This window comes from Mobula hypostoma, chromosome 27 (assembly GCF_963921235.1).
Source record: "Mobula hypostoma chromosome 27, sMobHyp1.1, whole genome shotgun sequence".
In the NCBI taxonomy this organism is placed as follows: Eukaryota; Metazoa; Chordata; class Chondrichthyes; order Myliobatiformes; family Myliobatidae; genus Mobula; species Mobula hypostoma.
Genome location: NC_086123.1, coordinates 22542535 through 22559219, shown reverse-complemented (window position 1 = coordinate 22559219; position 16685 = coordinate 22542535). Strand labels below are relative to the sequence as shown.

Genomic DNA, 16685 nt, shown 5'->3' with positions numbered 1-16685 from the left:
ATCTGCCTTCCTGTTCTTACCACCAAAGTGGATAACATCACATTTATCCACATTAAACTGCATCTGCCATGCATCTGCCCACTCACCCAGTCTGTCCAAGTCACACTGCATTCTCATAACATCCTCCTCACATTTCACACTGCCTCCCAGCTTTGAGTCATCGGCAAATTTGCTAATGTTACTTTTAATTCCCTCATCTAAATTATTAATATATATTGTAAATAGGTCAAAGGGTAGAGGCCAGACTAAGAGCGATCCACTGGTCCAGCTCAGGGCTAACAACCCTGACTGATAAAACAAAGTTGTTGCGGAAACAGCAATAAAGGACCCTCGTACATCTGAGTGTGACAGTATTCCTGAGTCTCCACCCAGGACTTGCATAACTGACAGTAGAGAAGCTCCTGACAAGACGAAGGAAGCCCTGAACACAACCAGAGATGGAGGACCTTCATTGCTGCCCTAAACGCCAGCGGCGTAACGGGCAGTAAGTAAGTAAGTTGTGGGAAAATACTCCACCCCCTCAACTATCCTATAGCATACAGCTGGATCTCAGTTCTCTCCAATGTTAGAGACTTCCTTGACTGAGAGTGAGACTTTGAAAAATGCAAGCTTATCCAATGGCGATTAAAAAACAAGCATTAAATGTGCCGGGAGTAAACTTCAGAGCTAATCCCAATGACAAATTACGTTACAAAAATATCAAACCATTGTGCATTATCTATTGATTTGACCATCAGTACTAACAATTTAAAAAGGAAGCATTCTGTTGAAAGAAAAAGTTTTCAGAGTCAGCTGGATTTGATGCTCCAAAATATTAGGTGGAACTAACCACAATGCTTGCACTAATCATGTTTTCCTGTTTTAAGATTTCCAGCTGAATTCTGGCGTGATACAATGGGATACTATTAAAATGGCGCAAGTGAACATGATGAGGCAAGGGGCAGTTCAGTTCATTTCAGGAGATTTTTATCAACATACAAAAACTCTCAAAATTATACAATGTGTGGCAGTGACAATGATGGGGAATCCATCCTTATGCTTCTCAACCAGTGTTTGGCCTTAGACACTCGACACAGCAGAACTTTAGCAATGATATGTTGCTTTTGGTGAGTATGAAAACAGGGCCAACACAAATTCTTCAAAATAAAGATGCCAGCATTCACAGAAAGCAAGGTAAAACATGCCAAGTTAACAATCAATGCAAGATAAAGATGCCACAAGTGTCAGAGTGAATATATATGTAGGAACAAAATACTTTTCAGTTCAGTTCAGGTGTACAAGATGATAAAATTGGTTAGCCAGAGACTTTTCCCTGGGGCAGAAATGGCTAATAGCAGGGGGCACAATTTTAAGGTGATTGGAGGAAAGTATGGTGGGGGGGTGTCGAAGATTAATTCTTTACATAGAGGGTGGTGGGAGCATGGTGTGAGACACCACAGCTAGGAGCAGTGGCGGAGGCAAAAACATTTAAGAAACTCTTAGGCACGTGGACAATAGGAAAATGGAGGGCTATGTAGGAAGGAAGGGTTAGATTGACCTCAGGGCAGGTTAAGAGGTTGGCAGAGCATAGTCGGCCTGTTACTGTGCTATAATGTTCTATGTTCTATGGATGTAGTTATAGACCTAAAATGTAGTCTGCTTTCTTTATAATTGCTGATAAATTGCTGCTTCCAGGTCTCCATAGTATCCAAGACATCTTCTAGGAGTGGTACGTCAGGAAGGTGGTGCCCATCATCAAGGACCCCCACCACCCAGGACAGGCCCTCTCCACAATGTTGCCGTCGGAAAGGAGGTACAGGAGCCTGCAGGCCCACACTCAGTGATCCAGGGACAATTCCTTCCCCTCTGCCATCCGATTTCTCAATGGACACTGAACCCATGAACACTACCTCACTACTTTTTTATTTCTGTGTTTTTTTATACTACTTGTTTTAACAAAACTATTTAATAGACAGTGAAGAATCAACCACATTGGTGGAACAGAAGTCATATATGGACCCGACCTGGTCAGGATGGTAAAATCCCTTTTCTGGAGGGTATTAGTGAACCAGTTCAGTTTTTAAGATAATTCAGTTGTTCCATGGCTATTCAATTCTGAATTTAATTAGATTGATGCAAATCATATAATAACCACTTTTTTTTTCCTGCTGTAAGCACTTCATAATCCTAATTCTTTCACAAACTCCTTTGTCATCCTTCCAGCATTACCTTACAGAGATTTGTATCGGATTCTGTTCGATAAATTTGCTCTAAAGCATCTGCTCTATAAAAACACTTTGGCACGGCTGGGTAGGGTTAGCATAATACTATTACAGAGCCAGTGACCGGGTTCAATTCCATTGCTGTCTATAAGGAGTTTGCACGTTCTTTCCTCGAGTCCATGGGTTTCCTATCAGTGCTCCAGTTTCCTCCCATATTCTAAAGACGTACGGGTTAGTAGGGTAATTGGTCATATGGGTGTAATTGGGTGGCATAGGCTCATTGATCTGGAAGGGCCTATTACCAAAAGACCATAAGATATAGCAGTAGAATAAGGCCATTTGGCCCATCGAGTCTGCTCCATTTCATCATGGCTGATCCAATTTTCCTCTCAGCACAAAATCTCCTGCCTTCTCCCCAGATCAATCAAGAATCTATCAACCTCTGCCTTTAATATACATAAAGACTTGGCCCCCACAATGCTGCATATCTCTAAATTATAAATCTATTACACAGGTTGCTGATCTGCAGGTGAGGGATATAGAGGAGATGGCGGCACGACGCAGCTCACAGCAGCCACTCCTGTGGTGATGTCTGTTATTTGTCGAGTAGAGTGCCATGCACAATCCTGATTTGATGGAGACAGACGTGAGAGCACAGAGGAACATCTGGTGAAACTTCTGAAATGCCTGCTTCGCTGCTGCTGCTACTGTGTGGTCCAGAATCTCCGGAGGGGAAGGCCCCGAGTCCTCGGCTTTGCTTGTTGCTCGGCGGCCGGGACGGGGTCGAAGCGCTCGGCAGAGGATGGTGCTCGGAGAGGCTGTGTCGGAGGGGCTCATCGGAGGCTCGGAGTGTTTGGACGGACTCAGAGTCCACTGCGGTCGGGTGCTTCCAATGGTGCTGCATCGGCGAGTTGGTGGCGCTTGGAGGTTCATGGCAGGGAGAGTTCCTCCCTTCTACCGTCTGTGTGAGATGATGAGGCTATCAGAACTTCGAGCTTTTTTTTAACCATGCCCATGGTCTGCTCTTTATCAAATTACAGTATTGCTTTGCACTGCTGTAACTATATGTTATAATTATGTGGTTTTGTCAGTTTTAGTCTTGGTTTGTCCTGTGTTTTCTTGTGATATCATTCTGGAGGAACATTGTATCATTTTTTAATGCATGCATTTCTAAATGACAATAAACGAAAACTGAACTGAACTGAAATTACCTGAATCTGGATAGGCAGAAGGGAGTTTAAAGCTGGGGTTAGGACAAACACAAAAGCTCTATCAATATCAATGCATCCGTGCTGAGGGACTTCTCAAATGGATTTAAGAAGGTAAGATCTAGGAGCAAGAGTGGGTCACTTGCCAGAGCTCGTTCCAATATTCATCAAAATCATGGCTGATCTTGGGAAAATATGGATCTGCTTGTTCCACTCTACTGAATTTGAGTAAGTTCAGCAGTTACTTATTACGTCCGTCTTCAGACTAAAAATCTGAAAGCTGGTTTAAAATAACACTTTCAGGTGCACGAAGTTTAAAGTAATATTTCACAGTCTTTCAATATTTAGAAGTGTGCATTCTGGCTAGGGACTCATATGGAAGGAATAGAAAATTCAACAAATTCTCCTGAGCTCGAACATTAATCTATTTTTGGGAGGTGCAGTGTATGTGGGGAGGCTTTGATGCAATCTGTAAACATGGTATCTGAATTTTAGGTTATTTGGAACTAAGAAAATGTTACAAATATTACTTTTGCTCATGAACAGAAACTGGTCTAATTAAATAAAGTACCATCATAAGCTGAAGTCATCCTGTATAACAACATGTCCTTTCTATGGTGAATACGAAGAAATTTAAATAATTCACCCAAGTGACCTTGTAACATAGTTTGTTCGTTCTGTGTCGTGTCTATGACATAGAGGATCAGTCTTTCCATTCCCATGATTGTCCCTGGCAAATTTTTCTGCAGAAGTGGTTTGCCATTGCCTTCTTCTGGGCAGTGTCTTTACAAGACAGGTGACCCCAGCCACTGTCAATACTCTTCAGAGATTGTCTGCCTGGCGTCAGTGGTCGCATAACCAGGACTTGTGACATACACCAGCTGCTCATACGACCATCCACCATCTGCTCCCATGGCTTCACGTGACCCTGATTTGGGAGGGGGGGGGTCTGAGCAGGTGCTACACCTTGCCCAAGGGTGACCTGCAGGCTAACGGAGGGAAGGAGCTTTGGTAGAGACGTATCTCCACCCCAGCACCCAAGCACCATAGTACTTCAGAGAGTTGTTCGACTAGCATTATAATCTCAGTAGTAAGTCTCAGGACCACGTCTTCCGATAAACAGTGAGGGTGTTTATTGGGGATTTGTTTACTTACCAGTTGAACGTGTCACTAAGGAGATGACACTGGTTAGCAGTAGTCAATACTGTAAGATCTCGTCAAGGTGGTAATTCTCGGTAATGAGCTGTGTTATATTTACCCATGATGGGTGCTAGTGATATGAAATTTAAGACTACAGAAAATGCTCAACAGTCAGACAGTTTCTGAGATGGGAGAAACATAATTATTGTTTCAGGTTTATGACCTTTCATCAGGAACCAAATCTGTTCAACAGCTGCAGCACCTCTGTTTTTGTCTATATACAGTACTGTGCTCAAGTTTTGAACACATATATATAGCGAAGGTTCCTACGGCTTTTGCACAGTCCCGTAGTAACTTTATGTATCGCACTGTACTGCTGCCACAAAAAAAAACACATTTCATGACATATGTGAGCGATGACAGGAAAAGGAGATAGAAAATGGTGAAGGAGGGGGTGGCATTACTGGAAGTTTGAGAAATCGATATTCATGCCAGCAGGTTGGAGACTACACAAAATGAATATAACCACTTCCTATCCCCTTTTCACTCTCTCATGTCATCTCCTTGCCCGCCCATCACCTCCGTCTGGTGCCCCCGTTTTTTCCTTCTTCCTTGGCCATCTGTCTCTTTCACCAATCAACTTCCTAGCTCTTTGCTTCATCCCTCCAAGTTTCACCTCTGGCCTGGCGTTTCTCTCTCTTCTCCTCCTCAGCTTCTTTTTCCCTCCTGTTCTGTGGAAGGATTTCGGCTCGCAACGTCAACTGTGCTTTTTTTTTCCCATAGGTGCTGCCAGGCCTGCTGAGTTCCTCCAGCATTTTGCGAACGTTGCAAGGTGTAGTTAAACCAGTGCATTTAACTCAACCATTCAGAGGTTGAGTTCCCACGTGGCAAAAAATGCTTTTAGCCCTACAGTAAATGGCAAATTCACCTTGTCAGTCTCCCAAACATTCGGGCTCATAAACCAGGCAACGGCAACTCGGGGGAGCGTCTGTACATATACATGAAATATTTAAAAATCAAATTGTTCAGAATCAGAATCAGGTCCAATATCACTGACACATGTCGCAAAATTTGTTTACTTAGCAGCAGCAGGACAACGCAATACATGATAACAGAGTGGAACAAAACTGTGAAATATGAATATTAAATAGTTAAATTAAATGAGTAGTGCAAAAAAAGGAAATAAAAAAGTAGTGAGATAGTGTTCACGGGTTCAATTTCCATTCAGAAATCATATGGCAGACGGGAAGAAGATGATCCTGAATCTCTGAGTGTGTGCCTTCGGGCTTCTGTACCTCCTTCCTGATGGTAGCAATGAGAAGAGGGCATGTCCTGGGTGGTGGGGGTCCTTAATGACGGACGCCGCCTTTCTGAGGCATCTCTCCTTGAAGATGTCCTGGGTACTACGGAGGCTAGTGCCCATGATGGAGCTGTCTAAGTTTACAGCTCTCTGCAGCTTTATTTCGATCCTGTGCATTATCCCTCATTCCACAGATGTGGCTCTGGCTGAGTGTTTCCTGCAGTTTCTGCTTTTGTTCCGTGTATTATTTCTTTACTTTTTTAAATTTAGGGATACAGCATGGTAATCAGCCCTTCCAGCCCTCGAGCTGACCAATTTCAACAGCGACCAATTAACCTCCCAACCGGTAGGTCTTTGGACTGTGGGAGGAAACCGGAGCACCTGGAGGAAACCCACGCGGTCACAGGGAGAACGTACCAACTCCTTACAGACAGAGACGGGAATTGAACCCGGGTCACAGTCACTGTAATAGCATTATGCTAACCACTACACTATCGTGCCAACACATTTAATAGGCATCTGTTAGTCTCGTGAGACCATGGATTTGCAACTTGGAAGGTTTCCAGGGCGCAGGCCTGGGCAAGCTTGTATGGAGACCAGCAGTTGCCCATGCTGCAAGTCTCCCATCTCCATGCCACCGATGTTGTCCAAGGGAAGGGCATTAGGACCCATACAGCTTGGCACCAGTGTCGTCGCAGAGCAATGTGTGGTTAAGTACCTTGCTCAAGGACACACACACTGCCTCAGCCAAGGCTCGAACTAGCAACCTTCAAATCACTAGACGAACACCTTAACCACTTGACCACGCACCAACACATTATTGGTCCAGCATTGTCCAGTTTGCTCCCAATACAGGCTCCTGTAGACTTCCAGGGACAAGTAAGAACAAGTGCATTTTGGATCAGTCTAGAGCATTTGCCCAAACTTCCAGAAGCTCTGGTCACATTTTGCCCCCTTCCCAAGCCTAGCAACCTTAATATCAGCCTTAATTTAGGCACTTTTTTAAAACCAATCCATAATCCATACATGCCCTTGGAAAGCCAGTACCTCACTGAGCGAGGCTGGATTTTACAAACTGATAATTCATTCAGTTCCCTCTAAGGAGCAGGAACAGGGCTTCTACAAACAGAGAGCAACACGTACAAAAAGCTAGAATAACTCTGCAAATCAGGCAGCGTCTGTGGAGAGGGATAAACAGTCGACGTTTCAGGCTGAGAACTTCAGGACTGGGAAGGAAAGGGGAAGAAGCCAGAATAAGGAAGTTGGGGGGGGGGGGGGAAGAAGTACAAGCTAGAAGGTGATAGGTGAAACCAGGGTGAAGGGGAAGGTAAGTGAGTGGGAGTGAAGTAAGAAGCTGGGAAGTGATAGGTGGAAGTGGTAAAGGACTGAAGAAGAAGGAATCTGATAGGAGAAGACAGTGGACCATAAAACATAATATAAATTCCACAACCATAAAAGCTTTTGGTGAGACTGCTTGGACTCGCCTGTTCAAACCTTAAGAGAAAAACAGTTCTCTAGCTTGCTTTTACTATTGAAGTATCAGAGAATGATATTTTTAAAAATCAACCATGCTAAAATTGTAGCTAATTTGAATGGTGGTCACACATTAGAAATAAATAAAAAGTTCAGACAATTCTTCATGCAAATTGCAATATTTATAGAGTCAAAAAAAATTGGCGCAGAGAATATAAAGACTGAATTTTTCTGAAGGACCGTGAATGGAGCGGGTAGCATGGTAGTGTAGTGGTTAGCACAATGCTTTACAGCACAGGCGATCTGGGCTCAGTCCCTGATGTTGCCTGTAAGGCGTTTGTGCGTTCTCCCTGTGACCACGTGGGTTTCCTCCCACAGTCCAAAGACATACTGGTTGGTAGGTTCATTGGTCGGTATAAATTGCCTTGTGAGTAGGCGGGGGTTAAATCGGGGGGTTGCTGAGTGGCAGGGCTCGACTGGCTGGAAGGTCTATTCTGCACTGAATCTTAATAAAGAATTATTAATGCTGCCTACTAGAAATAAGAACGCCTTCTTGTCCAGTGCTACCTCTTACCACTGTCCCTACTGTCAGCCTTGCATGACCTTCTCATATCATCACTTCCAACTGCCTATCCATGGTACTGATCCCTCCCCACCCCACCCCAGGGTTCACATCACAGCCTTCCCACTAAATGTACACCAACACTTGCCCTGGCTCCGTGGCCGTCACCTGGGCCACACAGACGTCACTCAGGAACAGTATATCTCAACGTTTATCAGGAAGGGAACTATTGACTTTCTCTGACAGTGAACGCAGAACCTAGTCTGACTCCATTATAGCCCTGGTCCAATCTGAACTGAACAGTAAACTTGCAACACACACACACACACACACACACAACGTGCCCTGGCTTTGGTCGCCGGTTGGTCCCCACATTCCCTCACTAAAGATGGACTACACCGTCGCCATCGCCGAGCATGCTGCAGACGCAGAAACGTGAAGACATGCTTCAGACACTCTTTTGGGACCACCCTGATCATTCAACCTGAATTATGGGGTCATGCAAAGACCACCTATGGAGGGGTCGGGCGGTGGCTCTCAAATATTCCTCCACGTGTCTGCACACCCTGGGGCGGGTACTCGCGGCGCATGGTAGTACAGGATATGGTTTCAACCAGCCATGTAAAGCTGTACCGTAGCCTCGGCATTATTTGCGGGTTCCTGCTAAGTGAATAACGCTGCAGCTGGCTAACATTCGCCGAGGGAACGGAAACTGCGGCGTCTCCGCTCACTTCTCGGCACCGAAAATAGACAACTGCGAAGACAGCGTGGATAATTCCGGCATGACACGCCTGCGAGAAAACACAGTGCACTAGACGTCCAGCTGTCTCCGAAAGGGTTCCCTTGCAACAAGTCACTCAGATTAAGAGGAAAACTTGCATAGATTTGCAATTAAAGATCGTGTACCCGTCTCGGAAATCTCCTCCCATCAGACACGCGCCTTGACGCTCCAACACGTCCAGGGCAATAAAATAGGTCACTCACCTGGCCACCACCTCGTTGTCCACCTTAACCAGACAGTAAGGATCGCTGGTACCAGACCTGAAACAAAGGCAAACGATACACAAACGTTATAACGGCAAACCAACTTGTCCCTGTTGTTTTCTACAATGCAGGTAACAGAACGAAAGGTCTACAAGGCGAGAAACTTACACGTCCTTTGCCGGCAAATTTCTTCCTTCGATAATACGAAAATACAAGCACGTATTTTTTGCCATGCCGGCTGTTCACGGTGAAAAGTTTTTTTGTAATTTATATAGCGATGTTGCAGTACTTGGCGCTTGTTGGATTCATCCTCGCGGCGGGGAATGTTGCTTGGCAGTCGGCAAGCCCGACAGGCTGCCCTCCTTTGCTCAGTTCCGCGACAATTCTGGAATCTCTTTGCTTGCTGTGCAACTGGCAAAGTCCGAGCGGTCGATGAGCCCAGGGCAGGTGGAGCCGAGGCTAAAATCTCGAAAGGTCGACTCCTCGGATCAAGTTGCACTCTCGCTTTCCATCAGGACCGGAAATTGGAGCCAGTGATATCAGTGGCAAAATTGTGTGCTGTGTGTGGGATTTGGCAAGGTTTGAATGAAAGCAGCCACAGGCAAGAGTTAATATCCTCGCTAGGTAAGGAAATAACGTCCTTCTCCGTTGGATTGGGGAACTCGTCTGCCTCTTACCGGCAGCACAGCGGGATTGCAGAGCTAAAGTATGTTCTGGCGACAATTCTGTTCGTGCTGAATAACCTTTCATCAACTTGCGAGTGTGTAGTGTGACGGGAAAAAAAACACAGGAGGACGGATGCTGGAATCTGGAGCACAGACAACCTGCTGGAGGAATTCAGCGGGTCGAGCAGCAACTTTAGGGGCGGGAACGTTCTACGTTTCGGGTCGAAAACTCGCTTCGTGGCTCATTAAGAAGAAAATAAGCCCTCGTCCTTGTGAAGGATCTTGGCCCCAAACGTCTACTGCTTATTACTTTCCGTAGATGCTGCCTGACCTGCTGAATTCCTCCAGCACATTACCCTGGATTTCCGGCATCTGTGGAATCTCTTGTGGTCCCTATTGGGCTTACAAGAAAATTATGGGTACACATCAATGTTATCCCAATAAAGTAAGGCCTAAATTTGCAGTAAATTCAATTAAATTGCAACACCATCCTTACACTTTGCGAAGAGAGCTTTGACATTTGTTGCATTTTCAAAGCTTCTTTGTTCTATTATTATTTTAAGTATCAGTGGAAAACAAATCTTAGATTTGCAAGCTATCCATACATTTCAAAAGCTTAAGTACCTCAAAGTAATAGAAGGGTAAAGCAGCAAGAGAATGCAAAGGGGAGGGGTGTTACACAGTGGGAGGTCAAATAAAGTAATTTCCGCTGCTGGCAGTCCCCACAGATTTATTATATTTGTGTGGCACACCCTCAACTCCAATAATGATTGTTCCAAAAGTCAAAGATATGTTTTTAATTTTTTATCAGCAGTTAGCAAATGTACAAACTTGACGCAATGAAAGTTAAGTGTAGCCAAGCTTAGCGTAACTGAGTGATCAGTGAAAGATATGACATCTGTCAGTCACCAGCTGCAATATATGCTCCCAAGTTCTTGCCTAATAGTATCATATCTCCCCCACCCCACCACGCCAATTAAATATTTTCCCAAATTGTCTGCTCCTATCCCTCTCCAGCACTAGGGTGAAGGAGATAGAGTTGTGCTCACTACCTCCAATGTGCTCTCCCACCCAGAGATCTGACACCTGACCAGGTTCATTTTCCAATACCAGATCAAGTATGGCCTCTCCTCTAGTTGGCTTATCTTCATATTGTGTCAGGAAACCTTCCTAACAAATTCCACCCTATTTAAGAGCCTTGCACAAAGGAGATGATGCGTTTCACCGCAAGTTTCAATGTTTTGATGTATATGTGACAAAGCTGATTGTTTTTCACCTTCTGAATCCGAGCAGGGGAGTCTGATCTTCGAGACGTCCAGTGCTGTTTCCAGGACACTTCAATTTCTTGTCATCTTGGACAGACTAGTTGCCATATCAAACTGTGTTATGGAACATAGAACAGTTCAGGACTGGAACTGGCCATTCAGCCCACAATGTTGTGCTGAACCAGCTAAAAAGTAAATTTTAAAAAACCCAAAAACTAATCCCTCCTACCTACACAATGTCAATATCCCTCCATCTTACCCATATTCATGTGCCTATCTAAACCTCTCTTAAAAGCATCCTGGTGAACCTCCTCTGCACCCTTTCCAAGCCTCAATGCTCTTCCTATAGTGGGTGACCAAAACTGTATGCAATACTCCAGCTGTGGCCTAACCAGTAGCAACATAGCCTCTTGACTTTTGAACTCAATGCCTCGACTATGGTGAGAAACTACAGTTCAAGATGGCTCGAAATGGAGAGGGATCACTCAGGATGTCACTGAGAATGCATTCTCTATCTGTAGCAGATTGAAGCCTAGTGTAAAAAGCGGAAGTGATGCACCTCCTTCTGGGTAGCCATCCTCCGAACCCACCGAGGACCTCCTGTCCCATGTGTGGCAGAGACTGCAAGTTCCACTCTGGCCTTATCAGCCAGAATCAGAGACCGAAGAACTGGAGAGGAAACAAGTGACTCTCCACCCCACAGCACCACTGAAGAAAAGAGAGATGACCCAACAATGGTGCTTCTCCTCCAGGAGTCGTGGAATCATTTGGTGGGAACACGTTCAACATTTTGCCGGCAAGGTAAACACCTGAAGACAAAACTATTGCTGCAGATTTGGGTCAACTCCTTTCTGAGATGGTGTGGAACACTTCTGCCGTTTGCTTGATTGCCGATTTTTTTTTAGATCAAAAAGGATTAGCAGCTGAGAAGTGATCCCTCAGTTCACACCTCAAACCTTCTTCCTTCCCTCAATGCCCCTATCCCACCTTACTGACCTCACCCAACTCTGATTCCTGGAATTAACCTCAACATCTGTCACAACTATGGGCTCTGCTGCGGGGTCTACGTGCTGGCGCAGGTGGGGCACAGAACAGATTCAGCAAGCTTGCTCATGAGTATGCATCTCTCATCTAATTACTAATTATGTTATTTAACTCCCTTCTTTCCATTCTAGTCTGGTTGAGACTTGACCAAAAGCACAGCAACATTTATGCTCCTTGCCTATCCTTATCCTTGCCCAGGAAAGAGGACTATCGTTTGGTCAAGTGCTGTAAAGGAGCAGTATTCATTTAGTTATTGCTTTCAGCTGTAGAGTTGGCATTTGACTTTCAGTTTGAGAGTTTTAGTTCGCAGCCCTGTTGGTCAAGTGTTTATTTTTCTTTTCCTTTAAATCCTGCAATAGTATTGAAAGTCAGTGAACTGTTGACCCATTTCAGTGTCTCTCTCCACCCTTGGACCATATCCAAATGTTTTGATACATCCACTGGATTCTTTACACACGGCTGCATCCCGAATAGTAATCTTATAACGTGGAGGTGTTCATTGTTAATGATAAGATGCAAAATAACTGTAAAAGTTGAGCCTCTGCTTTAGAATCGCATAGAATCTGGTTTTGCCTCTGCAATTCGTGGAGCAGTCTCTTTGAAATGGGATACATTATGATGTTATTATTTAAGTGGCAATTAGACAGCCATATGAACTTTCGGAGGATGTAGACAGATGAGGTTAGTTTAACTTGGCATCTTAGTCAGCACAGATACCATGGGCCGAAGGGCCAGTTTCTCTGTTATATTTTTGTGAGTTCTAAATGTTCCATGATTCACCCAGGCAATCTTGACTTCTATCCCATTTTTTTGGAAGGTAATGAGACTAAAGCAATACTTTCATTATTTACCTTTTTGAGCATCAACTGAACCATCAATACCTCGAAAATTAATCATCAGTTTAAAAAAACACACAAGACCTTTGCTGACCTTGACAATTTGTGTAATAGATGAACAAATTTCACCACATTAGACAGATTGCAGGTGGCTTAGGCTTCATATTTCATGGGGGAAAAAATAGCATATGAGGAGATTACTATGGTTGAAAAACATAATTGTTCACAAGTAGTAGGGAAGTACCTGCATTTAAAATTCCAAATGCGGCGCATAATGAGAGACGTGGAGAACGACAAGAGGCAGAAAATTGACTGCTGCAAGGGTGCAGAGAGTAAGGAGAACTTCTCAGTCTCTACAGTAAGAACCTTGAACTCCTACCACTGAGGTTGTTTGGGACTACAACTAGTGGTCATGAATTAAGTGTGAAAGGTGAAAGGTTTGAGGGGAACAGGAAGAGAAACTTCTTCACTCAGCTCATAGTGAGAGTGTGGAACAAACTGCCAGCACAAGTGGTGGATGCGAGCTTGATTTCAATGTTGAAGAGAAGTTTGGATAGGTACATGGATGGTAGAACATAGAACGTAGAATAGTACAGCACATTACAGGCCCTTCGGCCCACAATGTTGTGCCGACCCTCAAGCCCTGCCTCCCATACAACCCCCCACCTTAAATTCCTCCGTATACCTGTCTAGTAGTCTCTTAAACTTCACTAGTGTATCTGCCTCCACCACTGACTCAGGCAGTGCATTCCACACATCAACCATTCTCTGAGTAAAAAACCTTCCTCTAATATCCCCCTTGAACTTCCCTCCCCTTACCTTAAAGCCATGTCCTCTTGTATTGAGCAGTGGTGCCCTGGGGAAGAGGCACTGGCTATCCACTCTATCTATTCCTCTTAATATCTTGTACATCTCTATCATGTCTCCTCTCATCCTCCTTCTCTCCAAAGAGTAAAACCCTAGCTCCCTTAATCTCTGATCATAATGCATACTCTCTAAACCAGGCAGCATCCTGGTGAATCTCCTCTGTACCCTTTCCAATGAGGTACGGAGGGCTAAGGCCCAGTGCAGGTCGATTAAATAGTTTGGCAGGGACTAGATGGGCAGAAGGGCCTGCTTTTGAGCTGTACTTTTCTATGACGTGCAGACCCCAAGATATTCCTTTACTTTCCACCTCATGAGGGAGAGGAGCAGAAAAATACTGGTGACGCATTTACACGCTCTTCAGGGCACCATGCTGAGAGTAAATATCAGGCGTGTGTAGTGAACATTAATAAAGATGTCAGTTGTTTTGGCCATTTCGTATCCATTGTCCACTTGTACCTGAATTCCACTGTATTCTGCAAGGAAGAAGTTAGATTTAGACAACAATCATGGCACATCCTGCTCAAATGATATGAGATGTTTGGTCCCATTTTCATAAATGTAAATTTTGTTTTTGGCAGAAGTGAGGCACCTGCATCCCAGGTCAAACCCTGCTCCTCAAAATCCCTTCAAAGCCTTCGATGATCCTACCCAAGGTGAGGGTGAAGCTGAGCATCAAAAACAGGTTGAACGGTGACAAGAGTGGATCGTTACTGAACTTCAGTGGCGTTCAGCCGCCAACTGGCCAAAATTCAGAGATCGTCTGGAATTTTCACAGAGAGATCATTTATATACTGTTTGGCTTGTACGGTAAGTGTTTGGTTTTGCAAATATCAGAGTTACAGCTGTCTATAAGATATTGGTTATTGAGGGGAGAGAGACCCTCAATGGGTGTATCCGGTACACAAGTGGATCAAATCATACTCAGTATTATGCTCAGTCCTCACAGGTACACTCTACACAGTTACCCCCTTAAACCCATCTAAAACATAAAATTATGCAATAAATTAGCTACTTAATCAACGTTTAGCTTGAAATTCAAATAACTATCACTTAAATGTGACATTACAACTGAGGTTAATTAGGATTATATTTATTAAGTACAAGATTAATCAGAATTGCATTTAATCAATTTACCATCCTCATTATCACATAACTAAGGAATTTCAACACAAGGTCAATTCAATTCAGAATATTTTATGAGCTTTTCCAGGAATGCTATTATATTTATTTATCATGAATTTCATTGTACTGCTGCCATGAAGTTAACAAATCTCATGACATATGTTGGTGGTATTAAATCTGATTGTGATTCTTCAACATTGTCAATGTGATTGTTCTGCGAGATCTCCATCTGAGCATCTATTACCTTACAGTGATAAACAATGAGCTGATTTTCAAATTGATTATTTTATTTTATTGAGACAGTGTGGAATCGGCTCTTCCAGTCCTTCCAGCCGCACTGCCTCGCAATCCCCCGATTCAATCCTAGCCTAGCCACAGGGGAAACTGCAATGACCAATTCACCTACCAACCGGTACATCTGTGGGAGGAAACCCAGACATCCATGGGGAAAACATCCAAACGTCTTATAGGTAGCAGTGGGAATTGAACCCGGGTCACCAGTGCGGTAACGCATTGTGCTAACCATTATACTACCACACCGCCCCACGGAGTCAGTGCCTGTGGCCACAGCTTGATTGAGCTTGTGTTTTAACTTTCTGATGGACTGCTGCCATTTGAATAAGAAATGCATGCTCTGCCTCCTCCATGGAGACAAGAGAGACGAACCAACTTGTCTGCCATTTGAGTGAAGCACATTGACAGCATCGGAGAGATAAAGACTTCAATGCACAGTAACGTAGAGTTCCGCCGCCTGAGCGCTGGCATCAAGAGTTGTCTGAGAGTGAAGTTACAGTCCCCCAAGAGGACCACGACCTTGTTGTGGTTTGGTAGCTGGCATGTCTCAATGGCTGGAGTCAAGGCTTTGTGCTTTGGCTCGTGGTAGGGTCACCCATGCCAAATATGTCAAAGGGTAGAGGCCAGACTAAGAGTGGCCTACTGATCCTCCGGGTTCCAGGGGTTCAGCTCAGGGCTAACAACCCTGACCAGTCAAACAAAACTGTTGCGGAAACAGCAACGAGGTATCCTTCTATATCTGTGTGTGACGGTATCCCTGAGTCTCCATCTGGGACTTGCATGACTGACAGTAAACTGAGAGGAAGCTACAGACAGGATGAAGGAAGCCGTGAACGCTGCCAGAGATGAAGGACTTTCATTGCTGCCCTAAACACCGACAGTGCAACGGGCAAAAAAGAAAAGTTACTGTGGTCATTAGGTTATAATTATTCAGGATAGCGAAAGGCAGATCCGTAAAGTTAATATCTTCAGGGAAGATGAAATTGCAATAGTCTCAATTACAAAAGGCCTCAACTATTTTTTCTAAAATTGTGACTCTTTTACTGATTGAAGGGAATAAATTTTGTAGTTTTTCTAAACCAGTTGTAGCAGCCTTAACCTACTTTGATCAGTAAATAGAAAGCAAAGTAACTTCACGTAAATTCTCTATTAGCAGTGTGCTGTAAACGAAAAACGTCAACCAGGAAAACAAAGTTTACTGAGATGTTGTCCAACGTCGATGACAGAAGGTGGTGGCTCCACCCCAGTCTATCACAGCAAAAGCCCTCCCCAGCACTGAGTACACCTACAAGGAATGCAGCCACAAGAAAGCAACGTCCTTATCAAGGACTCCCACCATCCAGGCCACACTCTCTTCTTGCACCTACCATCGGGCAGGAGGTTGAGAAGCCGTAGGTCCCACACCACCATGTTCGTTCACCTACAACCATCAGGCTTTCGAACCAACGTGGAGAACTTCACTCTCCACCTCTCTGAACTGAGTCTACAACATACAGACTCAATATCAAAGACCCTTTACATCTCAGGATGGAAGACAGAGAAAAGCCTTCAGGATATTAAAAGCCTGATTGAAAAAGTACGATATTCTCAGTGATCCGGAAGGCCCCTCAGAATGGTGAAGAGACATCGGGAGAACATGTCAAGTCCATCTAATGGGAACCTAGACCCCAAGTGCAAATTAAGGACGGAGTGTATAGCATGCCAAGCAACTGTCTTCCTGGGAA

The 16685-nt window shown here is 44.3% G+C and overlaps 1 protein-coding gene across 1 annotated transcript in view; it reads right to left on the bottom strand.

Annotated features, from left to right (window-relative positions):
- Positions 1-9681, bottom strand: part of LOC134338523 (rasGAP-activating-like protein 1) — a 304354-nt gene extending 294673 nt beyond the window's left edge. The window contains exons 1-2 of the mRNA XM_063034413.1: positions 9037-9681; positions 8869-8925 (exon numbers count right to left, since the gene is read on the bottom strand). Coding sequence (XP_062890483.1) covers positions 8869-8925; positions 9037-9101 — 122 coding nt within the window. The 5' untranslated portion in view covers positions 9102-9681. The remainder of the gene's footprint in view (positions 1-8868; positions 8926-9036) is intronic.
- Positions 9682-16685: the final 7004 nt, after the last annotated feature.